Here is a 22,820-nt window from a genome sequence, read left to right as displayed (position 1 = left end):
GGGGTCCCTATTCAACAGTTGCTATTGACTCTGGCATGATTTACAGAAGTGCAGCTGCCAGCAGCCTCCATTCCACCCTGCTAAGGATTCGAATCTCAGAGCTGTAACGTAGCCAAGAACGCTTTTTAATACTGTTTGCAAAGTCAAACAATCGAGATTATTTTTTAATGCTTCTATCTAGTTATAATTTGTGATTGCTTAAAAAATAAATCCTCTATCCTTATGTTACCAATAATAATAAAAGAAACAAAATAATTGTTTATTTGCATTATTTACTGTTACTGGCAAAGAGAAATCTCTTTAAATAAAAATGAGAAGCTTTCCCTTTTGGTCCTGTTTTGATTCCCAACGTTGAAATGTTGTTCCCTTTTTAATTATTTCTGTGTTTTACTTTCTATATGCAGTACAGTCAGCTGGGGCTTCTAGATGATGTTTAAAATTGCTCTTGGGTGTAATTGGGTATCCTTGTAAAGCAGTCTCAGCTCTTTCAAGTCTTATTCCCAGTGTCAGGTGTGCTCTTCTGTGATTCAGTCTTTCCTGAGGGGGCAGACTGAAGCCAGGTGCACTGAAGAGAAGGGAGCTTGACTATAACCGATGCTTGACACGGGCAATGCTGATGGAGAGATTTTTTTTAATGACGGGCACTGGAGGATGGCACGGAGGTGTGGTGGTTAGCATTCTATCTGTGTGGAGTTTGTATGTTCTCCCTGTGTTTGCATGTGTGCTCCATTTTTCTCCCACAGTCCAAAAAACATACTGGTAGGTTAACGGCCTTCTGGAAGAAAGCTGGCCCTGGTGTGCATCTGTGTCTGCCCTGTGATGGGATGCAATCCTTTCCATGTATCCTGCCTTGCACCCATTGCTTTGCCAGGATAAGCTCCAGCTTCTCCATAACCCTACAGTATATTGGATAAAGCAGTTAGGTAATGGATGGATGGATGAGTATTTAACAGAGAAATTAAGTACTAATGGCTGTGTGATATCACCAATTAATCTTAAAAAAGCATGAATAATGTTTCAGAGTCTTGAGCTTTAATTGAGTATAATAATGATCTAGCGTGGCAAGCTCACAATATTGAGAGTGTCCTCTGTTTTTTAAAAGTGGAGTTAGAGTACTTTAATTTACACACTGTATTGGCTGTGGGATAGATTAGGTTAAGATGCATTGACAAAATAAACTTTAGACATTGCCTAAATCTTTAGTGGGACTGTCATGATTGTAATTGTGCACAATAAGCTTCTCATTCTCATGCATAATTATAATATTTAATTTTCAGATATATCTTGCGTGGAATGCATTACAGTAAACATAAGACTTTGTTTTACATGGTTCTATTTCTGTCAATTTTCTTTCTCTCATGCCATCCCAGCACACATGGTGATTCCTGTAGTTTTTTAAGGTGTATTAATCCATTATATTGCCTTCCCATTGTGGAATTAGGTTTCAGCTATTAGGAAATAACTCCTTTACTCTTCTAAAAGGGGGTAGATACAGGTCAAGCATTTAGTAATAAGCTGATGTTGTCCTAGCAAAATGTTACCAAGGTCTCACTGTCCATTTTTGTATACAGGTTCATCTCTATAAAACAATGACAGCCCTGCACCATGCCGAACATGAAATATGTCCTTTCCCGTGCTGCATCTTAAACCTAACAATCCATCTTCCTCACCGCCAGAGTAATGCCACTGCTTTTTCCATCCTTTTTAAATATGTGTTATAATTATTTTGATTTTGTTATATTTTAGTTACATTCTTGATACGCATATATAGAACCATATTTTAATTTGCCTAAAGTAATATTGTTATAATCTCTGACAGTTTATAAACTCAATTATTTTGAGTGTCTGCTTAAACTAAATATTTAATTTTAGCCCTATCTCTATTATCTGTAAAGTTTATATTTTTCTTTCACTGGGTTTTCTGTGAATAATGACCACTGTACTTCAGTAGTACATTTTAGAGAAAATGCTTCAAGTCTCTTTTAAAAGTATGCCAAACAAGCATGCTTAAAAGGAAATTAATAGAGCAGGGTCATACTTTAGTTAAGACTTTCCGTTCAGGATTCTGACACTCTGCATAAAGCTTTCTAGTCCCGTTTTGATGTTGGTGTCTTCACATGATGACTACCATGACTAGTTTTTGACTTAGTGATTGGTGTGCATTTCAAGGGTATAAATTAATCTTTAAAGGGTCTGAGAGTACATCACTTCTGGGCACCTCACATAAACATTATGCTGGCTATGTTAGCAATCTAATCACAAACCTGTAATTCAAAGGACAACAATTTCTTATTGTGAATAGCATAGCAGCTTTTACTATCATTCAGGTCAGCTTGAGATTGCTGATGCACCATATGTTTCTGGCCAGGAATGATGGATGATATTCGCTGATGCCCAGCCCTAAGTGATTGGGAAGATTGAAGACATACAATTCACTTAAGCTTGCTTACTATTACATCAAGCAATCAGTGCAATGGGCAAGCCCATGCACTTTGTGTCAAACTGCCCAGGTTCTGCATGGGCATAAAGTCAAACAGACAATTTGGCAGTACTGGAATATGATGCATGGGAGCTACTCATCTAACTTCAAGTTTGGCCAACTAGCAGAAGAGCTTTATGAGACAGAAAAAAACAGCAACATTTGATCAAACCTAATCCCATAACAATTTATTACCATCTTGTCTTTCTGTGATGCAGAACATAGATCTAAATTAAAGGAAAAACAATGAAGTTGGTAGGTTTCCTGTTTTTTTCATTAAAAATTAATTTTCTAGTTTACATTAATTTTCCTTCATAGTTGTTCATTAAGTGTACATCACAATCTTTCAGATCATACTGTGCTGAAAAAATACAATGTAATGCATCTTTATGCTCAATATGCTTTCTGTACTGCTCATGTCAAACAGAATACCAATGGTCCAATAGCGTACCTGCTTATACTGTAGACTCATCTTCTGCCTTGGTTCTAAACTTATTAGTTAAGAGATTTAAAAAATTAAATGATGCAACACCTAAGAGGTGTACTGTCCTTCAGAAGTGTGGGTATATACATCTATAATGAATGTGGAGTATTTAGACAGGACAAAAAGCCAGATTAATTTTACAGGTGTGTGTAATGGATATGCTTACAATACATAAGATATTGAACATTTTTAATTTTTTTAATGTTCAGTTGGGGGAAAATAGGAATCAGTCCTACTTGTCCTTAATAGCAACAAAACCATCACCAAAAAGACCATTCATTATAAGTGGCAAGGGGTGAACTCTCTACATTTCCCTATACATTTTCCTAACCATATCTAGAATGAATGAAAGCAGAGAATGTGTGAGTCTGTAAAAAGGGTGACATCAAGCCCAGGATAATCTAATTGGAGCCCTTATCCATCTAATGTAGCCTACTTTGCTAAAGAAAAAAGTTAGACATGATGAATAGTGCTGGAGGAATGAAGTACCCTCAAATAATATATTGAATAAAACAAATTTGCTTACATTATTGATGCTGAGGCTGTAAACGGAATGGTGGAGAGTGCAATTCTTCAAGTATCTGTATGAAGAGGAAGGAGAGGGAAATTGTTTCAAATCAACCAAGTAGGTTTAGAGCTTCATTCCTTTATCAGAATGTGTTGAAAATCACATTGCAGAAATAACAACTTTAAACAATTGAATAATTTACCTTTTTAAAGTGCTATAGCCATAGTAGAAAGTGAATTGTTTTAAAGCACATTATTGCAGCAGATATATTTACTTTAATACTGGGAAGTATGTGCTGTTTTTTTGGTTTTGAAATGTTTTACTATTTTGTGATTGGCAACATTTGCACAGTCTGCTTCTTTAATTTCTGCATCAGTTGACCTTTTTTGTCTATTTTTTATTTGCCTTAATTTATAGTACCTTTCATCTTTCAAGTGCATATTAAGGAAGGTTCAGTGATTTAAGCAAGATAGATTCCATTGTGAGCAGAGGCTTGACACTGAATGCAGCATTTCTGCTGCTGAGTGAAGTTAACAGACTGCACATTGAGAGGTGGCTGAATATGGACTGTGTTTCAAGCCCTGGCTGTGTTGTAATAAAGTAGCTGTTCATCTGTGGTCAGAGATCATCACAGAGACCTTGGGTACCTGCTCTGCATTCTGGAGAAGGCTATCAGACAGCTTTGCATCAATCAGGTCCTCATACAGTGTTCTTCAGTTGAAAGCATCCCTACTTGGCTGTGTTTTTCACAGACAGCTCAATAACTTGTCTATGGGATGGTGATATATGTAATATGTGCTCCTGTGCTGCCTTAGGATTGGGCTACATTTCTGACACAGGCACTGAGAGCTTTGGGTTTTCACAAGGGTATCCAGGATAAGTAAATTAATTTTTATCACATGATTTTGCATGCAATAAGCTCCATTATTCCTTTTCTCATTATTCTCTTATCGATTAACGAACAGTTTCCCTTCTGTGTGTGCATATTCGTGGCGCCAGCAAGCAGGCTATGCTTCATTTAAGCACAAAGAAGGTGGAATTGTTTGTTTCATCAGGACTGTAATGGTCATAATTAAAAGCACACACCGTTTAAGAAATAATTATTTCTTAATTACGCAATGTTATATCTTACCAATATGTAATCATCACACATTATATTTGAGATACTAGTGAAAAGAATATACATAATAAGCAAAAGTTAGATTGTGTAATTTAGAGCTAATATATATTTGATGCTTTTTTCTCTCTGGGACCTTAGTAAATCATATTACATCATTACTAATGAATTGTTAGGAATTCCAATCCAAGTTAGCTTTAGTTATCCTTTACTGCTCGGTTTATTTTTAGGGCATGTTGAATCAATGAGTTGAAAAAGATCAGTGTCAGGCAAAGTGAGGCCTTGGCTGAGGAGAAGGCCTTCAGACCAATTCACCACATGGTGTCCCTGCAAAGACTACAGTACCATGTGTGCCAAGTGTGCAATTCAGTCTCTTTGTGGCAAACTCAAATTCTCTAGGGCACACTGAAATTTTCAAGGTTGAGGTAGATAAGACTTGATTCAATGAACAGAAATCTCTGTTAGTCATTTTGTACGATCTGGTGGTTTGATCTAAGAATTCCAGACTTAAAAAGAGGCTCAGTCCATATTTAAGGCCTTGACTGTTTCTCCACATTTTCAAAAAAGGGGAAAACCCAATTCAATAGCAACTGCAGTGCAGGGTGTCTATATTAGTAAATGAAACAGAACAATCAGAATGGTTTTAATGGCAATTATAAAATCAGATGAAAGGCATTGCAGTGTTTTTTTTTTATAATTCCAAGTATCAACGTTGTTTTATTAAAAAAGTTAAAGGTAATGAAAATAATAAAATGCAAAGTAGAATAACTGATAATAAACTTCTAGGTATATGGCAGATATAATGTGCTTGTATTTCATATCTAGAAACTGCATTAGGAAACTCATTAGTTCCCAGAATTGCCCTGCTGTATCTGGCTTCAGCATCTGGTGGAAAGGGTCGCTGCTGACCCTTCTCAATTTGGGTCACAAGGTTAGCAGGTCTCATTTATTATTCAGAATTGCTCTCTGACCTTTTTTCTAGCTAGGTCAGGGGTAACCCTGATCTTTAGGCAGAATTTTTATAGTCAGTCCAGATGATATCGCTAGCTCTCTTCTCCTTTGTCCTCTCACTGCCCTTTTGCAGATATTTTCTGAATTTTATACTTTTTACTTCCGTCTCTTTTTTTCAATTAAAGTAGCACTACTATTTTACGCAAGGCTGCTTACTTGAAAAGAAGATGCATCCAAAAATGTTGAAACATTGTTAACGGTCCCAAATTTCCATTTGGTGAAAGAATATAACACTGTATTTTCAAGAATACTCTACTGAACAAAAAGCTGATTTACAGAAGCTCGCTAGGATAATAAGAATCTTTTTCAAGAAATGTAGAAGGTCATTTCTAAAACCATATTTTATGCCAACAGACTTAATACTTTATCGTCTACATAGAATGCATCTTTAAAGCTTTTGTTTCCTTTAAATGCTGGAATGTTATTCCCTCTAGATTATGTGGGTGTAATGTAATAGAAAAAAAGTAGTCTGGGCAAGTTCATTTTTCACTAGGTACATGTATGACAAAGAAAAGAGCAATAGAGATTATGCTTGTAATGCACACAAAAAAGATAGCATAAAGGCCAGAAAAATCACATTACCTTTTTTAACATTGTAAACTAGTCCAAGGATTGCCTCCCTGGAGACAGTTAAAGATACTTTGACTGTTTTGTATTAAGGAAAAAGAGTGATATTGGTGGAAAGAGGTGAAGGAGGCGGCTGTTGATCCCTCACTGGCCGTTGTGATGGTTTGAGAAATTTTTATTTTACAGTATGGTTAAAGAACAGATACTAAGAATGTCTCATTAAATATTCTTTTGACCTTTAAAAAAATAATTTCTAGCACTCTGCAGATTTTGTTTATTTTATGTAACAATTAATTACATTTTCTATGATTATGATTAAGGAAAGCCATGGCTTAAAGAAGTTGTCCAAATGCAAGCTAGTATTGATTATTGCTGTCTGGTTTCACTCACAAACAGCAGAGATTTGGAAATTCACAGCTATTGCATGGGGAAGTCCTACTCAAAAGAGTAATGGGGCTGAAAGTGTATATAATGGTCATGATGAATTTCTTAAGGACCTTGGATAACAAAAGAACAAAAAAATATAAAAACTATACAATTCAACAGTTCCACCATTTTCCATTATATCTGCGCTTCCATACAGTATGTGACATTTTATTCCCAACAACAGCAATAAAAATTATTAATAATAAACGGCTTTGAAATATTTCAGTCTATAGAAATAGCCTTGATTTTGTAGGCACTGTTAATTGTGGGAGCAGTTGGGCATTGTAAAAGCTGAGCCACTGGAGCCTCAGAAATGACAAGAGGCCAAAGGTCAGTGTGGCGTCGACCCTGAAGCAGGTTATAAGAACTAGTGACCATGTGCTTTCTGACACTGAGGATGATGAATAGTCATTGTGTTATGATTTAATAAATGTCCTGTAATAATAGCATGTGGAATAGTATTGCTGCTCTGGCAGAATTAATGAGCATTTAGCAAACCTGATAGATATTTTCTTTTCATTTTAGTGACAGATTTCAGTTATGGTTGCTTGTAATTTGTCCCCAAAAAAATATGTCCCATGATCTGTGTAACCGGGTATAAGTCTGTTCTCTTCTTTAAACTTACAAAAACTATATTCTTTGACTTGTATTACCTTTCATTAAAACAAATAGAGTAGAAGATTTGCAGGAATAATGGCAGACACACTATTAAAAGTTCCCAATGAATAGGCTAGTATTACTGAGAACTGTAAGCAAGAGATGCAGTAGATTATTTATAACTTCTTTTTCATGTTATCTTAAGTATTATTTTTCTTTTCATTATTTTTCTTTAAAAAAACAATAGTTTATCTCAAGTATTATTTTTCTTTAACATTTCTTTATAATCCAGTGACAGAGGCAAGGGTGGAGACCATCAGAGCTTTTTTCTGTCTTTTCTGTTAAATTAGGACTTCACGCAGAAGCTACACAGCCATGGACTACAACTGTTTCCTTGCCTAATGACATTCAAGGACTATTTCAAGGAACGGTACAATCTCAATAGAATTTTCCTAGCCCAGGCAAGAACACAAAAAGCTGTTCTGCAGCCAGTTGTGTTCAAGAGCTGACAAACTTAATATATCTGAGGCAAGTGTAATAATTTGTTGCTGTCAACAAGGTGTACTATTCTTAAGTTGCGGCTAGTCTGTCTAAGGAAGAATGTAATTGCAATTTCCACTTTCTCCTGTGCCTGGAACAGACATGGTCATTTCAAACATAAAAAAATAGAAAATGTTACAACCTAAATTAGGGCAAGACATGGGTGGTGTAAATCAGGGCTATGTAATTCTTACAATAAAAAGTCTTGATCTAAATAAACAAAATCGAGAGGGCAGATTAAAAAAAAGTTAAATAAATAAAAAATTAAAAGGTTAATTCAATCACCTAACATTCAAAATATATTCTGCCTTTGATACACACCAGGATTGCTTTATATATTTGTGTCTCTTGTACCACCAAAGAACAATATAAATATAGAATTTGTATCAGAATACTATATGTTTATTTTTCCTAACAAATGATCATCTTTTAACCTGTTTTACTAGGGGACTATGAGGGAACTACATACCTTAGTTTGTCTTTTAGATCATACGTGTTCAGCTAGAAAAAAGATCCCCTGAGGACACAGATGAAGTCATAGACTGAAAATCACACCATAGATTTAGGATTTTAGGATTACCAGAAACACTATAGAGAATAATGGCTTCAAATTTAGGACAAATATGGCAGAAGCCTTAAGTGATCTGTCCTTGACCTCCTCAGGAACAGGACACATGTCCAGTAGGCTCAAGAGCGTGGGATTAGACGGCTATGTAATGTGCTATTGTGTTGATTTTGATTAAAAATTAGGTAATTGGGCTCACTTGGGCCTTCCTTATAGTTAAGTAAGGTTAATTGGATTGGTAGGTGCTTGAGTATCCTTGCTTAAAGCTTATAAGATGATGATGCAGGCTGTTTTGCAAATCTCACAATGGCAGACAGACAACCTGATCATGCTGTGTCTAATTCTGAAACACTTATCTGAGTTTTTTTTCGGCTCAGGCTGCGACACACACTTTAACCTCATAAGCACTAAAAGTACTTATCGCTTCCGGGATACATTTTTCTACCAAGGCTAATGTTACAGGTTCCGTTAAATAATTGAAAACCACCTTCTTTATATGTTAAAGTGGAAAAGTGATAGCATGGTCCATCTGATAGATTTACGAAAACGTGCATGTTTTAAATGTCTATCATGTACAGTACCTTTTAAATTTTTCTACTTAGTACGTGTTATTACCAATTTGTGATCTAGATGCAGTTTTATAATATATTCTGAAAAGTTTGATTGCTTTTGATTTTGTTTCTTAGTAGTAATATATATATTTTGTGTACCTTTCACAGTTTTTTGTGTGTGTGTCATACAAACGATTAAACACTGAAGGAACGTTTGACTGCATAAAGCTCATTCAAAGATATACAGTATATTATGGATAGAATTACATACAGTATACAAAACTGTTTCTTTGCCAGAGTATTCAGATTTCTTCCTTGCGCGGTTTTCATATTTTGTTGCTTTAAAGCTTGCACTCGTGACACTTTGAAGTAGAAATTAATATTTGTTACATGCACAACCTACTCCATACATTCAAAGCAAAAACATAACGAAAGAAGAAAATACATAATTAATGTGAAAAAAATGAATAGCCATTATTAGATAGGTTTCCAATCCCTTTGCTATGACAAAAAATATAATAATTTTGATTCACAAAATCACCTTTACTAACCAAAAATTTAGTTAAATGGGTTCTGCCTATGTACAATAGTGGACCTTATGATTTCAGAATAAATATACCTGTCAAAGTGGCTGAGAGGGGAAAAAATGTCCTTTGGTCAGAAATATCCTAGTCAAAAAGAAAAGCTGAACCCCTGGGTTTGCAACAAAGCATCATATGTGATATTGTTATCATATAGAAAAGGGTTTTGTGACCAGACAAGCCAAAATTGTAACTTTTTGGTCTAAATGCAAAGTATTACATCTGACACACACCCTATATACAGTAGTGCATCACTCTGTCAGAACTCTGCTGCATGGTCAGGCATGGTGGTGGCAGCAGTATATTATAGTTTGGCTTCTCATCAGCAGGGACTGGGAAGCTTTGTCAAAACTGGTGAGAACAAGGATGGAGTAGGTACTGGCAAATCTTCAGACCTTATAATCTGACCAAAATTCACCTTTTAGCAGAACAATGATTCAAAGCAAAAAGACCAGGGCTCTGTTGGTGTGGCATAAGAATAAGCAAGTGAATGTCCTTGAATGACTCACTCAAAGTCTTGAATCTGTGAAAAAACTCAAAATCGGCTATTCTTAAGCAAGCCCCATGTAATCTTAGAGGGCTTGAGCAAATCTGCAAAGGTGTAATTATTGCAGCATGTGAGTGTGTAAGTCTGGTCGACACTTACCCAAAAAGACGTGCGTCTGTAATTGCTGGTGCTTCCACTACAAGTTGAGTTCAAGAATCTAAATACCTATGTGATCATTATATAGTATTATGAAGTGTTTATGCTGTGGTGGTGATATTTTTTTATTTCATTTGACTATTTCTGAAAGAATAATAATGGACGGTTATTCTCAGAAAATCTGAAACAGCTATCATAGCACTATTTATTTTTTACTGAACAACGTGAACATTTTTCAGTTTCTATTGAAGGTTTCTTGTTTTTCTTTCCACAAGCGTCCAACAGTCATGTTGTAAAGCACAATAAATTAACAGCTTTGTCCATAAGGTCAGGTGTTTATTGGCTGGTACAGCAGGATGTCCTACTGACACAAGCCCAGCAGAAAGCCTAGCGCTGTGAGTGGGTAACTGCTTGAGCCAGCCAAGCAAGCTAGCAAGTCCCAGCTGTATAGGTTGATGTGTTCTGATTGCTCATAGTCTTCAATCTGTGAACTGGTTTCTGGGTTTAGATTCATCAAGCCTGGTTGCTGTTAGAAAAAAGAAAAGGAAAAAGAACCTCATGTGGGCAGGCATCCTAGGATACACCATTATAAGCTGTTACCAGGGGACCTTCGGAGATATAAATGGAATCTGTGTGGAGTAAATTAGTGTGAACCAGTCAATCTTTGTGTCACTGTTGAACCACATCCATGGCTAACTTGCTTGCTATCTGAAAAGTCTTCTGCCATCTGGAAACCTTGTGTCTGCTTGAAAAGATGATCCTGTGAAACATAAAAATACTGCATGCTGTTGTTACTCTCAGTTTTTTTAATGTAATTTCCATGCTAGGCTTGAGCATGTACTTAACAACATGCTCTGTAAACAACAGGTCACCGAACTCCATCAAATTCACGGCCTGTAATTACAATGTTAGTATATTTTGCCTTTACTGTAAGTGTAATTCATATGTGCAACTGCTCCTAAAATGTGACCTCCCCTTCATGAAAAATATGTGCAATGCAATGCTGTAGCATTTTATACTGGAATTTTATCTTTAGCATTCTTTATTATAAAGATACAATTTTAAATAGATTTAAAAATGATTTTTAAAAAATGATGTGCAGTTACTGGAGAGTACAGACTGGCTTTAAATATTGACTGCCTGTGTGGACTCTATTTTGAGGACAGTCAGTTATGCTGTGGAAATAATGTTTGATAGCTGACATGAACACAGAAGAATATGTTACCAGCTTGCACAAAACAGCTGTCTGTCAATATTTGATATTTTACTGAAAGGTAATCTCTTCAACTAAGAAAAACTTAAAAAATATATCTTTCAAACTCTGTGCCTTTATTGAAGCAACATTTCTTAATCTAAAATTTAAAAAAATTAAGAACTACAATAGTTTTTGTGCTTTTTATGGAATCATACTTCCCAGAGACACAACCCCATACTGTATATGATTTGAATAAGATGGGTTTGCATCTACCTCATGATAATGTAAGCACTTGACCCCAAATGGAGGAATCTAGTTTAAGGAGCTTTGCTTTCCTGACAACACCTTGATCTCGCTTCTCCCCAGATGAAGCTGCCAGTATAGATTTTTTAATTAATTGTGCATCTGCCAATAAACACTTAAAGGATCTAGTTTATTTCAATTTATTATGTGAGCTTACAAGGTATTTCCTCGGGACTGGATAGGCTTGGAAAGAGAAAAAAGATAGAGAGAAAGGCAGAGAAAGAGGGGCAGGCTTCTTTTTGGAAGCGCATATTTTACAAAGGTTTTTGTCTCCTGATTCTTCACAGCTCCAGTCGGCCTGGTCAAGCATGACAGTGGCTCAGGCTTGGCGAAGGGCCAAGCACAGGAGGAAGTGTCTGACGGATGTATCTTTGAGGACTCTGACAGTACAGGTGAGAGTCATTTAAAGACAGTCACAAAAGTTATTGTGACAAATATGACAGAAGCTTTAGGCCTGCAGAAGCAGTTGCAGAGTAAATTAATGGTCACAGAGCTGGGGTCAGAGTGCAGAGCTGTCACATGTTTGTAGTTTGCAACAGAGTAAAGTGTGAAATTTTGGTAAAGGTAGTGGTCATACTGGTTACTGTTTTCTAATGAAATGGGTACAATGGAAAGAGATTCTTCAGGTGGAGTTCTTAACACACATTCTTGAGGTCAACGTGATCTCTCTGCAAGATTTTTTAAAATATGTTAGACATGCATGATATTTAAATCAGACGTCATTTTTAATGGTGGCAATGCCTATCAAATCTGATTAATTTCACATATTTCTAGTTCATCATGTGTAAATTCTAGTGGAAAATGATATCTTTCACAGGGCCCCAGTGAAAATGTGGGTGTAAAAAAATCCATCAATTTAAAAGGTAGCTTGCAGTACTTAATATTGTTTTGCATCCTTCTGTCTGAAGACATTTGTACACATTAAAATTTTAAATTAAATAGGCATTAAGTGCATTTTAGTGGACTGGAAATAGCATATTGGAAAGATCAAAAGCAGAACTTTTGCTGTGCTGTGGCCATGACTGAATTATACTCCAGACTGGTATTATAAATGAATGGAATGGAGGATGCTTAAACATGGTTTTTAATTGGCGCCTATATTGTACAGTATATCTATGATTCATTCATTGGAAACAATGTATTGTAGATATCGAAAAATGCCACAGTTTTAGGCTTAAAATAAGTCAAGGTGACAGTGATGGAAAATTATAGGTGGAGTTTTAATCAAGTAATGCGGAATATTTATATTTCTTGGAGGTATTGTGTTGTACCTACAATACTACAGACTAATTCTGATACTACAAGAAATATGATATCACTCGTCTTGCATTACAGACTAATAATCAGCCATAGGTTGCAAATAACATATGCTCAGGAGAGATCAAATGCAGAATGCTGTTGCCATGACTGAATTATACAGGCATGCTTGACTCAGACTGGTATTGCCTCCCCGCTGAGTAACAGAGAGTCTTTCTCCATTGGGGTTAGACTATGGTTGAGGCTTTGAAACATTCATTGGGACCAAGTGTTAGTACAGTACAAGAAATACATTGGTTTAACATCTTATCATATGGTATGCTATAGTGCTATCACTGGTCAGCTATGTTTGTCTGGGGAATCCCAAAGAAAAACATATTGTACCTTTGGCTTTTTTATTGTGGACTGTTAAAACATTGGTTTTTAATACAGACAAAGTGCTAATACAGTATATTTAATTTAATCTTTTATTTTTGGAGGAATCATAAAATATGCAAATATTTATTTTTCTGAAATACAGACTTTTTCATAAAAAATTGGAAGAGCAGCTGGTACCAAATTATAATGGAAGTTCGTGCACGACACCAGAATGATGGCAATATTTATACTTTATTTCTTCAGCTATATTTCATGTTTAATGCTAGACCACCCTCAGTCAAGTGAACATTTCATATATATTTTACAGGATAACACTGGTCTGCCAACAAAAGGAAAATATATGTTTGGATGTGTATCAATCCACTGAAAAGAGTTTCAAGCAAATTTCATAAAATGGGGTTAAATCGAAAATATAAATGTGAATTAACCTGACTGTTTATGAAAATCATCTATCTGTAATGTGTGTTTTTCCTGGGTATAGAGAGTATGTTGCATATAAACATGCAAATTGATCTTTGTTGCCTCATGAGAAGTGAAAGTATAAATAGAACCAAAAGACACCCAGTGAGAGACAATCTTGAACACAAGAACATCTGAAAGTGTATAGATCAAGAAAAATTATTGGTCTTATTTTAATTATCTGATTGCCTGTAGTTTTTTTTATCCTCACCATGATATACACAGTAAAAAATAACATTTAAGTATTTAATTACTTCACAAACAGTAATTTTATGTAATAATAAGTTTGATAAAAATATCATCTGTAATAATGTAAATGGCTCTTAAGTCTATTAAGGCAGAAGAATAAGTTCCTCACAACCATGAACAATTCCATCTGTGACACACAGACTAAGTGGAAGTGTACAGATTTATTTTACTTTTTGTAATACCATGAGCCATAGTGTAAGAAGCAGAGATTAAACAGTGAGTTGTTTATTTTGATGTCTGTATATTCTGAGTGTTAGGATTCTGGTCTCTTTATGTTGTCTTGACTTGATCAGGTCAAAGGAAGGGTTAACGCTTAGTGTTCCTCTTTTCCTGCCTTGTTTTTTTTTAAAACCTTCCCAGTTAATATTTTCTGAGCTCCCTTTCTCTGGTATCAGAGTACTCCTTGCATCTTTGTGTGCTGATCCGTGTATCATATTTTTGATTCATCCTATCTGCAGCCTGTCAGCTTAGTTAAGAGATTTCCAAATCTCACGGCTGACTGTGACAGGGGGCAGCTGCAAACAGTCCCCCTGATCCTTCCCTTAGGAGAGCAGCCAAGATTTAATTTTCAGTAAAAGGGTGCAGTTTCAAATCCGTGTCAGGTCCCTCAGGTCATCTCGGAACTTAGATTGGACCTACCACGTAGGAAATATCTTTCTGTGCTCTCCTTTTTACAGAGACTCCTTGGGAGTTGAGGTCCTGCTCTCCATCTCTACTCACGTGCATTGTCTCGATTCATTTCTTCTCAAACAAGCAACAGCGTGTTTTTAAATAATGCAAGATAGTGTCTCAGGTCCCCCTACAACACAGCCTAATGATTTTTATGTACAGTATTTCAAAGCTCCCTGCACTGTGCAGAAAAAAATGAAATTGCGACAAAGGGCCTGAGCATTCGTATCTCTGCTGCAGTGTGATGGATGCACCTTTTACCTGTCCAGATTTGCTTTCTTCCGTAAGGCTTAGGTTTGAAAGCCTTCATCTGAATACAATCTAACAGGATTTCCCCTACAAGTATTTCTCTACTGAAGTAATTCATCCAAAAGATTCAGTGTCGTCTCGTTACACAGTTATCTTCCCAGCTGAGGTTTTGATTTCAGATATTCTGGAGAATTTTAAAGAGCCTCACTGGATTTGTGGAGAATGTGAACCAAATGGATATGGGAAGCCTGTGCCAAGGTTGGAATAATTTATAGTGAAGAGGCCTGACTACATTTTACAACAGTTTTTGATGACTGATGATGTATTTTTGCAAAGGTTTTTAGATCTTAATTAAAATAATTATTTTTTGCAGCATGCAAACAATCCAGAGTAAAAAAGAAGTCAACAATGATAAGATGAGCAAATACATAAAAGTACTTCGACTGGTTACATTAATGAAAAGACAGAAACCCTATTTTTTTTTTGTCCGGTCCTGCATCTTAGTTCATCTTGCACAGCAAGTCTGTAGAAACCTCTGGAGGTTTTACTGCTGGTCTCACTGCTATCCACAGAGAATTTGTGGCTTGGTTGCCATGGAGACATCGTATTTCTCCAAGAATTCCTCATATTGATCCACGGACAGGCGTGAATGGCCAAACAAGTGTGAGGAATAAAGGGGGGGAGGGGGAAGGAGGCTGGGCGGTAGTATAAAATGACCAGAGGTTACTGGTTAGAAATTAGCTAATAGCGCATACTTAGGCAAAGAGAAAAGAATCTGTTTTGCTTTTTCTCTTTTTTTTCATCCATGCAACACACTCGTACCTTTGTGTCATTGTCTTCCACAAGTAAAGACTGAAAGAAACTTGTTAGTCACTTGTCATGTCAGATCTTTGGTGCTTGTCCTGACACAGCTGTCAGCTCTCCAGCTCTTGTGCAGTGCAGGGACACGCAACAAAGAGTCACTGGCATGAATTATTTATCTTTCTTTGTGTGGATAAAATTCTATGATAAGAAATTAAGATACTTATAGCAAACCCTTTTAGTTCAAAAGGAATTTTACTGTAGTGACAGTGGGGATGCATGTAACTGGAAGGGAAAAAAGAGAGATTGGATTTGAAGGCTGCAATCCCCTGTTCTTGAATGAAGCCTCAAACCTTCATATTGTAGCTGCTAATCCAAATGCAAAAAAAAATAGGGCAGAATCTTTTACTTTTTTACTTTTCTATGTGATATATTAGAAACTACATACTGTACTTTTTTGTGCAGGTTTTGTTTTGTCTCTTTGTGGGTCAGTAATGATGAAGGATGAAACACAGCATATTACTGAAGAAACATATCTAATATTAACATGCATTAAGGGAAAAAAACGTTCAGCCTGATGGATTTATCTTTAAATAAACTTTTCCTGTGTAAAAATTCATTAGCGATCAAAATTAAATGACTCTGACAAAATCATTAAAGTGAGGTTAAAACAGGACGTTGATTGTGGTTTCATAAAATATTAAGGCACTTCTTGCCAGCGTCATTGATTTGTGATATAAGGGAACTCTCCAAATTTTTCTAAATTATGGAAAATCTATCTGCAGTATTTAAATTAAATTTTTATTACTATTATTATTTGTAGTGGTAGTAAAATAGCATGCTTTGCTTGAAACCATTCTGTAATTAACTGTTACTGTACTGTATGTAGCCCATATATTAAAGATATATACATTATAATTATTTTGTACACTAAAATCTCATGTTTAACAATAGATGAAAATTAGTTTTAACAAACTAACATATATCTGAACTACAGTACAGTATTACTGATTCATTACAATTATGATCAATCCAGATTAAATAACATTTATGATTTTTATTTTATTTTACTTTATGAGTTCTAGAATATTTTAATAGACCAGACATGAAATGACTTTATTTTTTTAATGCAATGTACTGTATATCAATTAGTATGCTTGGTGTAACAGTCAACATCTGCTTTATTTTAAAAGCTTAATTACACTCGTTATGTCCATGACAAGAAACTTAAAGACATGCGAACCTTCTCTGGAGGAAGCTAAACTTTGTGACAGGATTAAAACTAATTATCAATTTAGAGAAACCAAATCTCAGGTGTTAAGACCATTAGATGAAATCCTGCTGCCTTCAACAAAGTTGCTTGTAGGTTTTTCCATATATATATATATCCTGCTGTTGTATTGCTTTTAGAAAATTTCCCTTTGTACTTTCTTCAAAGTAAGGCCTGTGGTGTTTCAAAGAGATTTTTATTTAAGGATATTTTATGCCTGGTAAGCCTGAAGGAAATCTATCATCTCTGTAGGTGTTTCCTGTAAAATATCATCAGTCTAAACAAGAATATAATTTGAAAGATTTTGTTTTGTGCTTTGCTCTCTGAGATACAGTAACCTTCCAGTCCTGTAGCAGGGGGTCTTTTTTCTCCCTCACAGCAGTGGTCTTAAAATACACCATGCTTTCTGGGAGTGCACAAGGCACTTGAACTACAGCCTGATTTGCAGTAAATAACACGTCTGAATTATAAGAGAAAATTTAAAGGGGCCAAGGATCTATTCTTATAATTTATATTAGACCTTGCCATCCTTCTGGTGCCCGTGGGCTCCACTCACCTTGCCCAAATGCCTCCTGCCCTGCGTGTGATCAATTGCTGCCATTAGCCCCTGACATTTACTGTGACTTGTAAACTCTTTGTCTGATTACTGTGGCCCGTCACCTGGACTACTTTTGCAGGTTGTAATCAGCAGGCATTCGTTTAACATTAGCATGGCAAACACTAACCTCTTATTCTCCTCGTCTTTTTCCCCCCTTTGTCTCAGGAGGCCTCAGTAGAGAACAGTTTCCTTGCTGTAAAATGTGTTGAAGAAAAAAAAACTACTCCATCCAACCCTTCCATCCACATTGTTTTTTTATGGAGGCAGTTTGTACAACTATGGGTGTAGGTCCTTGACTTTAAGGGATGCATATGTTGCTTTTGAGTGCCAATTCTGTAGATCTAGAATTACACAGCACATGCCCCTAAGTGGTTTTTACTGCACCTACAGTATGCAAATATATATATATAGCACAGATATAGTGGCTGTACACCAGTACCCAAAGTCTGTGTTTCTTTTTTGGCCACTGTATTGAGTTAGCTACACTTCTTCAGTTTTACCCATTTCCTAGCATTTTTGCCACTAACAATGTAAAATCTAAATATATTTCTAATTATAAGAGTTTTCTACATCATTTATAATTCCAAATTTAATGTGATCAGTTGTTGGGCATTTCCTGTTCCTTAGGGTAATATTTTCAAAATAAAGTTCTCATGTTTAGGGCTGGGTTTATTTAAAAAAAATACATCAACGGACTCTTTATTTCAGGTTTAAATGTTAATCATGAATTTTAGCTTTTGTCAAGGATGTTACTAACTAAAAATTAGATGGTGGGTTTTGTTCTAAGAAAAGGAATCTCGAAGCAATGATTTTAAACAGTGATGTGATTGGATCTTCTGTTGTTAATGAATACACTGAACACTTGCAGATGATAAATTGAGTGTTATATACAGTATATAAAATATATACAGTAATCCACAAACAGTTTTATTGAAATAAAACCAGACCTATAAATGTACCAATAGAAATGTTTGACACAACTGTATTTAGATATGGAAAAATGTAAGATACTGTGCATCTTTTGATTAAAATTGATGGGAATTGTAAAAATACATTTTGTGGTTAAATTTATTTCTTATCTTATAAATGAGTGTTCATGGTATTTTTCTATGACTTGATATACAATCCTCTGGCCATGTAGATGGCAGCAGTACTTAAGTCTTGCAGATTCCTCTCCCTGTCTGATATGAGCTGTCTGGCAGGGTAGGAGGAGCTGTTTTATTGTGCTCACAGCAGACTTTGTCAAATTACATTGAATTGCACATTTGTATTAATCATAGTCATATTATATAATGAGTGCATATTGAGATTTATATTTACATTTTTCTTTTCTGTATTTGTCCTTTTTTTTTATTTGCCAATAATAAATATGGTCCTGCAAAAAATACACACATGTATATGCCTATTTGTTTGTAAAACCATGTTTACACCTGCTACACATAGTGTGTATATTTATGAATGTATCATATTTGTGTGTGCTGCAGCTTTCTTCTTCACCTTTTCAGTGTTTCTGGTCTCTGTGTGTACATTGTGGATGTCATGATACTAAGAATGTCCCAGGCATTTGGCTGTAGAGCAACATTCAACTGACTGATGTCATCGTTAGATAATATGGCATTACAATAAGTGCAAAGCCTTGCGTAACCCATTTGCAAAATGCATTTTCTCGTACTTAGCCCTGTTTCTTTCATGTCTTCAGTGGATCAAGTTTCCATTGCCCCTCCTCCCTGACTTTCCTAGGCCTCAGGAGATATTGAGATCTGCTTCTATCAACCCCAAGAACACCTCCAGCTACACCTGTGCATAGGCACCTACGCATTTCTTGAGTGTTCTCTGGACTGCTGTGTACTTCTCTTAAGAGCACTGCCACTGTACATCAAACTGACAGCAATTTTAAGAGAACAATGATGCTGAAAGCTCATTCACAAAGCAGAATGAATTCTGTTTAATACTGTATGTATGTTCACGTGCATTTTAATTGGAATATGCACATGAGAAGTGCAATCAGATAATGTCAGTTTCTTGTATTCACAGTAATATAAGTTCTGATGCAAACTGACTAAAATGAAACCCTACACTAAGAGTGGATAGGTTTGGAGTGCCCCTACTATAGAACAGCCATGTAATTCTGCAGAATAGAACCATCCTTGCTGCCAGTGGCTTGACTTAGACTTAATTAAAGGAGCTTAATTAATCAAGGGTTTGAACCTGGGTCATGTAGCTAGCTGACTGAGACTGGAGTTCTCCAAGTGGAGGCACACAATGGGCTGAGCACCACCAAAGATGGGATCTGATGGTCTGGGCTCTCTCAGCTCACAGTAGCACAGTGCCTGTAGCTTTCAAAGGTTTTTCATACCCTTTATGTAGGGTCCAATGCTCATTTACTGCTTAAGCCCCTTATCAGCTTGTCTTCTAATATTGTTAGAAGAAGACTATTTTATTCATGGCCATCCAAAAAAGTTAATGCATTATCTTAGCATCCATGTTCACATATGCTTGGAGAGCGAAGACAATCTCTAATCTGTTGAAAGTTACTATTACTTATTAATGGTCATCATTAGGGTGTGTGATTTGAAAACATTACAAGCTTTCATCAAGATAAAACAGAGGCTTTGGCTTCCTGGTATAATTCACTATAGCTTGAATATTTTATAAAGCTTGTATCATTTTTATTGTCAATAACCTGATGTGTTCTGGCTAGCCTAGGCAGTTAGTTGAATGACATCGATATTTAGTCCAAAATGGATATGTTTTATTAAGTGCTGATTAAGAGGTTGAACACATCTCTTAATATCTCAACTTTAAAACGTACGACAGTGTGAAAAAAAGATCATTTTAACGGTATACACCTCCTTCAGTAAGTGACTCTTTTTCTTATTTCTGCGATATGAGTTACCGATGAACTGAGAATATTAATGAATACTGTAGCAGTGTTCCCTAGTGCAGGTATTTGAAATCATACATTAGGCAGACGTCTGGCTTTAAACAGGATCAAACATCTTGAGCCTTTTTTTTCTTTTTTTTTTGAAAGATTAAACATACTCCCAAGTTAAAAGGCTTTACACACGCTTTCATGAGCAATCAGAGAGCCCTTCAGCAAAGGAATAGTCAGTTGTGTTAAATACGGGCTCATGTAATTTAAGGTCAACAAACTTGTCTCCCCGCAACACACCTAAATGCACACCTTCCTGAAATGTTTTCCTAACACAAACACTGGACTAATTTGTATGCAGCAGATACAGTGCAAAATCATGTTCTCTGTGAGAACAAATCCCAGGAAAGGAACAGTAGGCATCACATATATACGTTTAGCATATGGTATGCAATATTATTACTGTTGTCTCAGATCTCAGGTGAAAAAAATAATCAAACGACTTAAATCAGATCAATCATAAATTAATCCTCACCAGTCACCTTTAACCCTTTGTGCATTTCTTGCAGCTACTTGGTGAAATTTGTAAATCACATGGCCCACATCCCGTCCATGCCCACCGGCCCCCTCCCTTTTGTTTTTTTTTCTCCAGGCTCACCAGATCTTATAGGCTTCTCACACAGCGACCCTTCAACATTCCCAGTCAATCTATTTTTTTTCACCTCAAGGTTGTGGACTCTGCATTGAACACAGTGTGTTTCAAGTCAGTCCAGTTGCCTTAAAAAGCAGTGCACTCTGCTTGAATGAGCTGGTAACCTTGACATAAAATCAATAGGAACCGAAGTCTTTGAAGAATCACAAATGTAATAAGTGCTGGGGCTCTCAGCTCTGCTGCATGTCTTTTCTGCCGTGCGGAAGGGTGCTCTGTGGAATAAACGGCCAGCTCTTGGGTGAACTGCATTGTGATTTTTCTTTTTTTCTTTGGTACAGTAGATTACTTTCCTGCTGGTGGTTATAGCTCGGCACAATGGAAACGTCTAGATTTTGTTTTATGTTCCTTTCCTCCCATTGCACAAGTGCTGCACTAGATCTGGGAAGTATTACACTTGGACTCATACACGATCTGAGGAAACCTGATCTGGAACTTTCTTCACCCTCTGCTGTTAGTGAGCAAACAGGTGCAGCAAACATTCTCCACATCTTAAAACAAATGCTAGTATCTTTCACAAAAACTGATTTCTTTAAAAAAAAACTTTCTTGTATGTATGCTATGTATGCTATTTTGTGTTTCTAAATTACCTGAGGTATTTATTTTAGCTCTAGAGGCTGTAATACTGTATATATCTGTTATATATCTGTTGGCAGCAGAAGGAAGCCATGCTAGGTTCATTAAGGGATAATGCCGATCTTTATTGAGATAGAGTTCACTCAGTCCCTTACCATTGCTTGTAATACTGTAGGTCCTGTAATTAGGATTTAGTGTGTGCACTAAATATTCATGGTACTAGGTATTCATGATAAGAATAACAGCTACTAGCAGCCAAGACAGCAACTATTATTCATTGTGCCAACAGTAATTAAAGGAAGAATTGAAAGATTTATTAATTTACCGTGCACGTTTTGTCCACTTAAGAGATCCTCTGAAAAAACTGTTAAAAAACTGTTAAAAAGAAATTAACAGTGGGTTGAAAATTTGTCTTTTCCTGCTGTCCTGTATTTCATGTGTCTGTTTTTGTTTATCTATTAAAGTTTGGAAGCAAAAATATGTGGAGATTTTAGTTTTCTTTGTTGTTTCGTCATTGTGGTGAAATGCGAATGCGAGAGGGACGGTACCGTGAATTCCAAATCAAACCAGGTTTGGAAGAGCCCTCTCCTGCCTTCCCTGAGCGTGCATCTTACTAACACACTTCAACTGTTGTAATTGAGGAAGAAAATTCAATTACCATTCTCTTAGTAATATTTTTAAAATAAGGTCTGAAATCCGAAACTGAAAAAACTACGCTGTGAAATATATCCCACTTCCATTAGATCTGCTGTTATCCCCAATGTCTTACCTGTGGGATACTCATCATGAGGAGAGGCCAATTAAATGAAGCACTGGGCTTCCAATGCTAGCCTGTCAGTTTCATTGTGCTTTTGAACCTAGTTTAAATGTTGTACAGTGTAAGATGTAATGATTTAATATGAAGAACTGAGGGCTCTGTTTTTAGATATCTTACATTTCAGTGTAGATGAAGCGAGGCTAAAGAATTAAATATACACTGTGTACACAAAGGAAAAAATCCACTTCATTTTGTCAGTTCTGCCAAGTCAAGGTTTTGTTCTTTTTACAGTAAAAGAAAGGTTTTTTCTGTTCTGCCAGACACTCGTGCTCTTTGTCTAGGCTGAATTGTGTGGTGGAAGACAGCTGAAAGAAACTCAAAGTAGTTTCATGTGTCTAGAGACATGTTT

At 36.1% G+C, this 22,820-nt stretch overlaps 1 protein-coding gene across 2 annotated transcripts in view; it reads left to right on the top strand.

Annotated features, from left to right (window-relative positions):
* LOC102687007 (WD repeat-containing protein 72) overlaps positions 1-18,869 on the top strand; it is a 78,119-nt gene extending 59,250 nt beyond the window's left edge. For both annotated transcript variants that reach the window (XM_015342887.2, XM_069189768.1), the window contains exons 19-20: positions 11,855-11,959; positions 17,663-18,869. In XM_015342887.2, the coding sequence (XP_015198373.2) occupies positions 11,855-11,959; positions 17,663-17,706 (149 nt within the window). In that variant the 3' untranslated portion in view covers positions 17,707-18,869. The remainder of the gene's footprint in view (positions 1-11,854; positions 11,960-17,662) is intronic.
* Positions 18,870-22,820: the final 3,951 nt, after the last annotated feature.

This window comes from Lepisosteus oculatus, chromosome 5 (genome assembly GCF_040954835.1).
Source record: "Lepisosteus oculatus isolate fLepOcu1 chromosome 5, fLepOcu1.hap2, whole genome shotgun sequence".
Taxonomy (NCBI): domain Eukaryota; kingdom Metazoa; phylum Chordata; class Actinopteri; order Semionotiformes; family Lepisosteidae; genus Lepisosteus; species Lepisosteus oculatus.
Note: the sequence above shows the minus strand (reverse complement) of the source record. Positions and strands in the feature narration are given on the sequence as shown.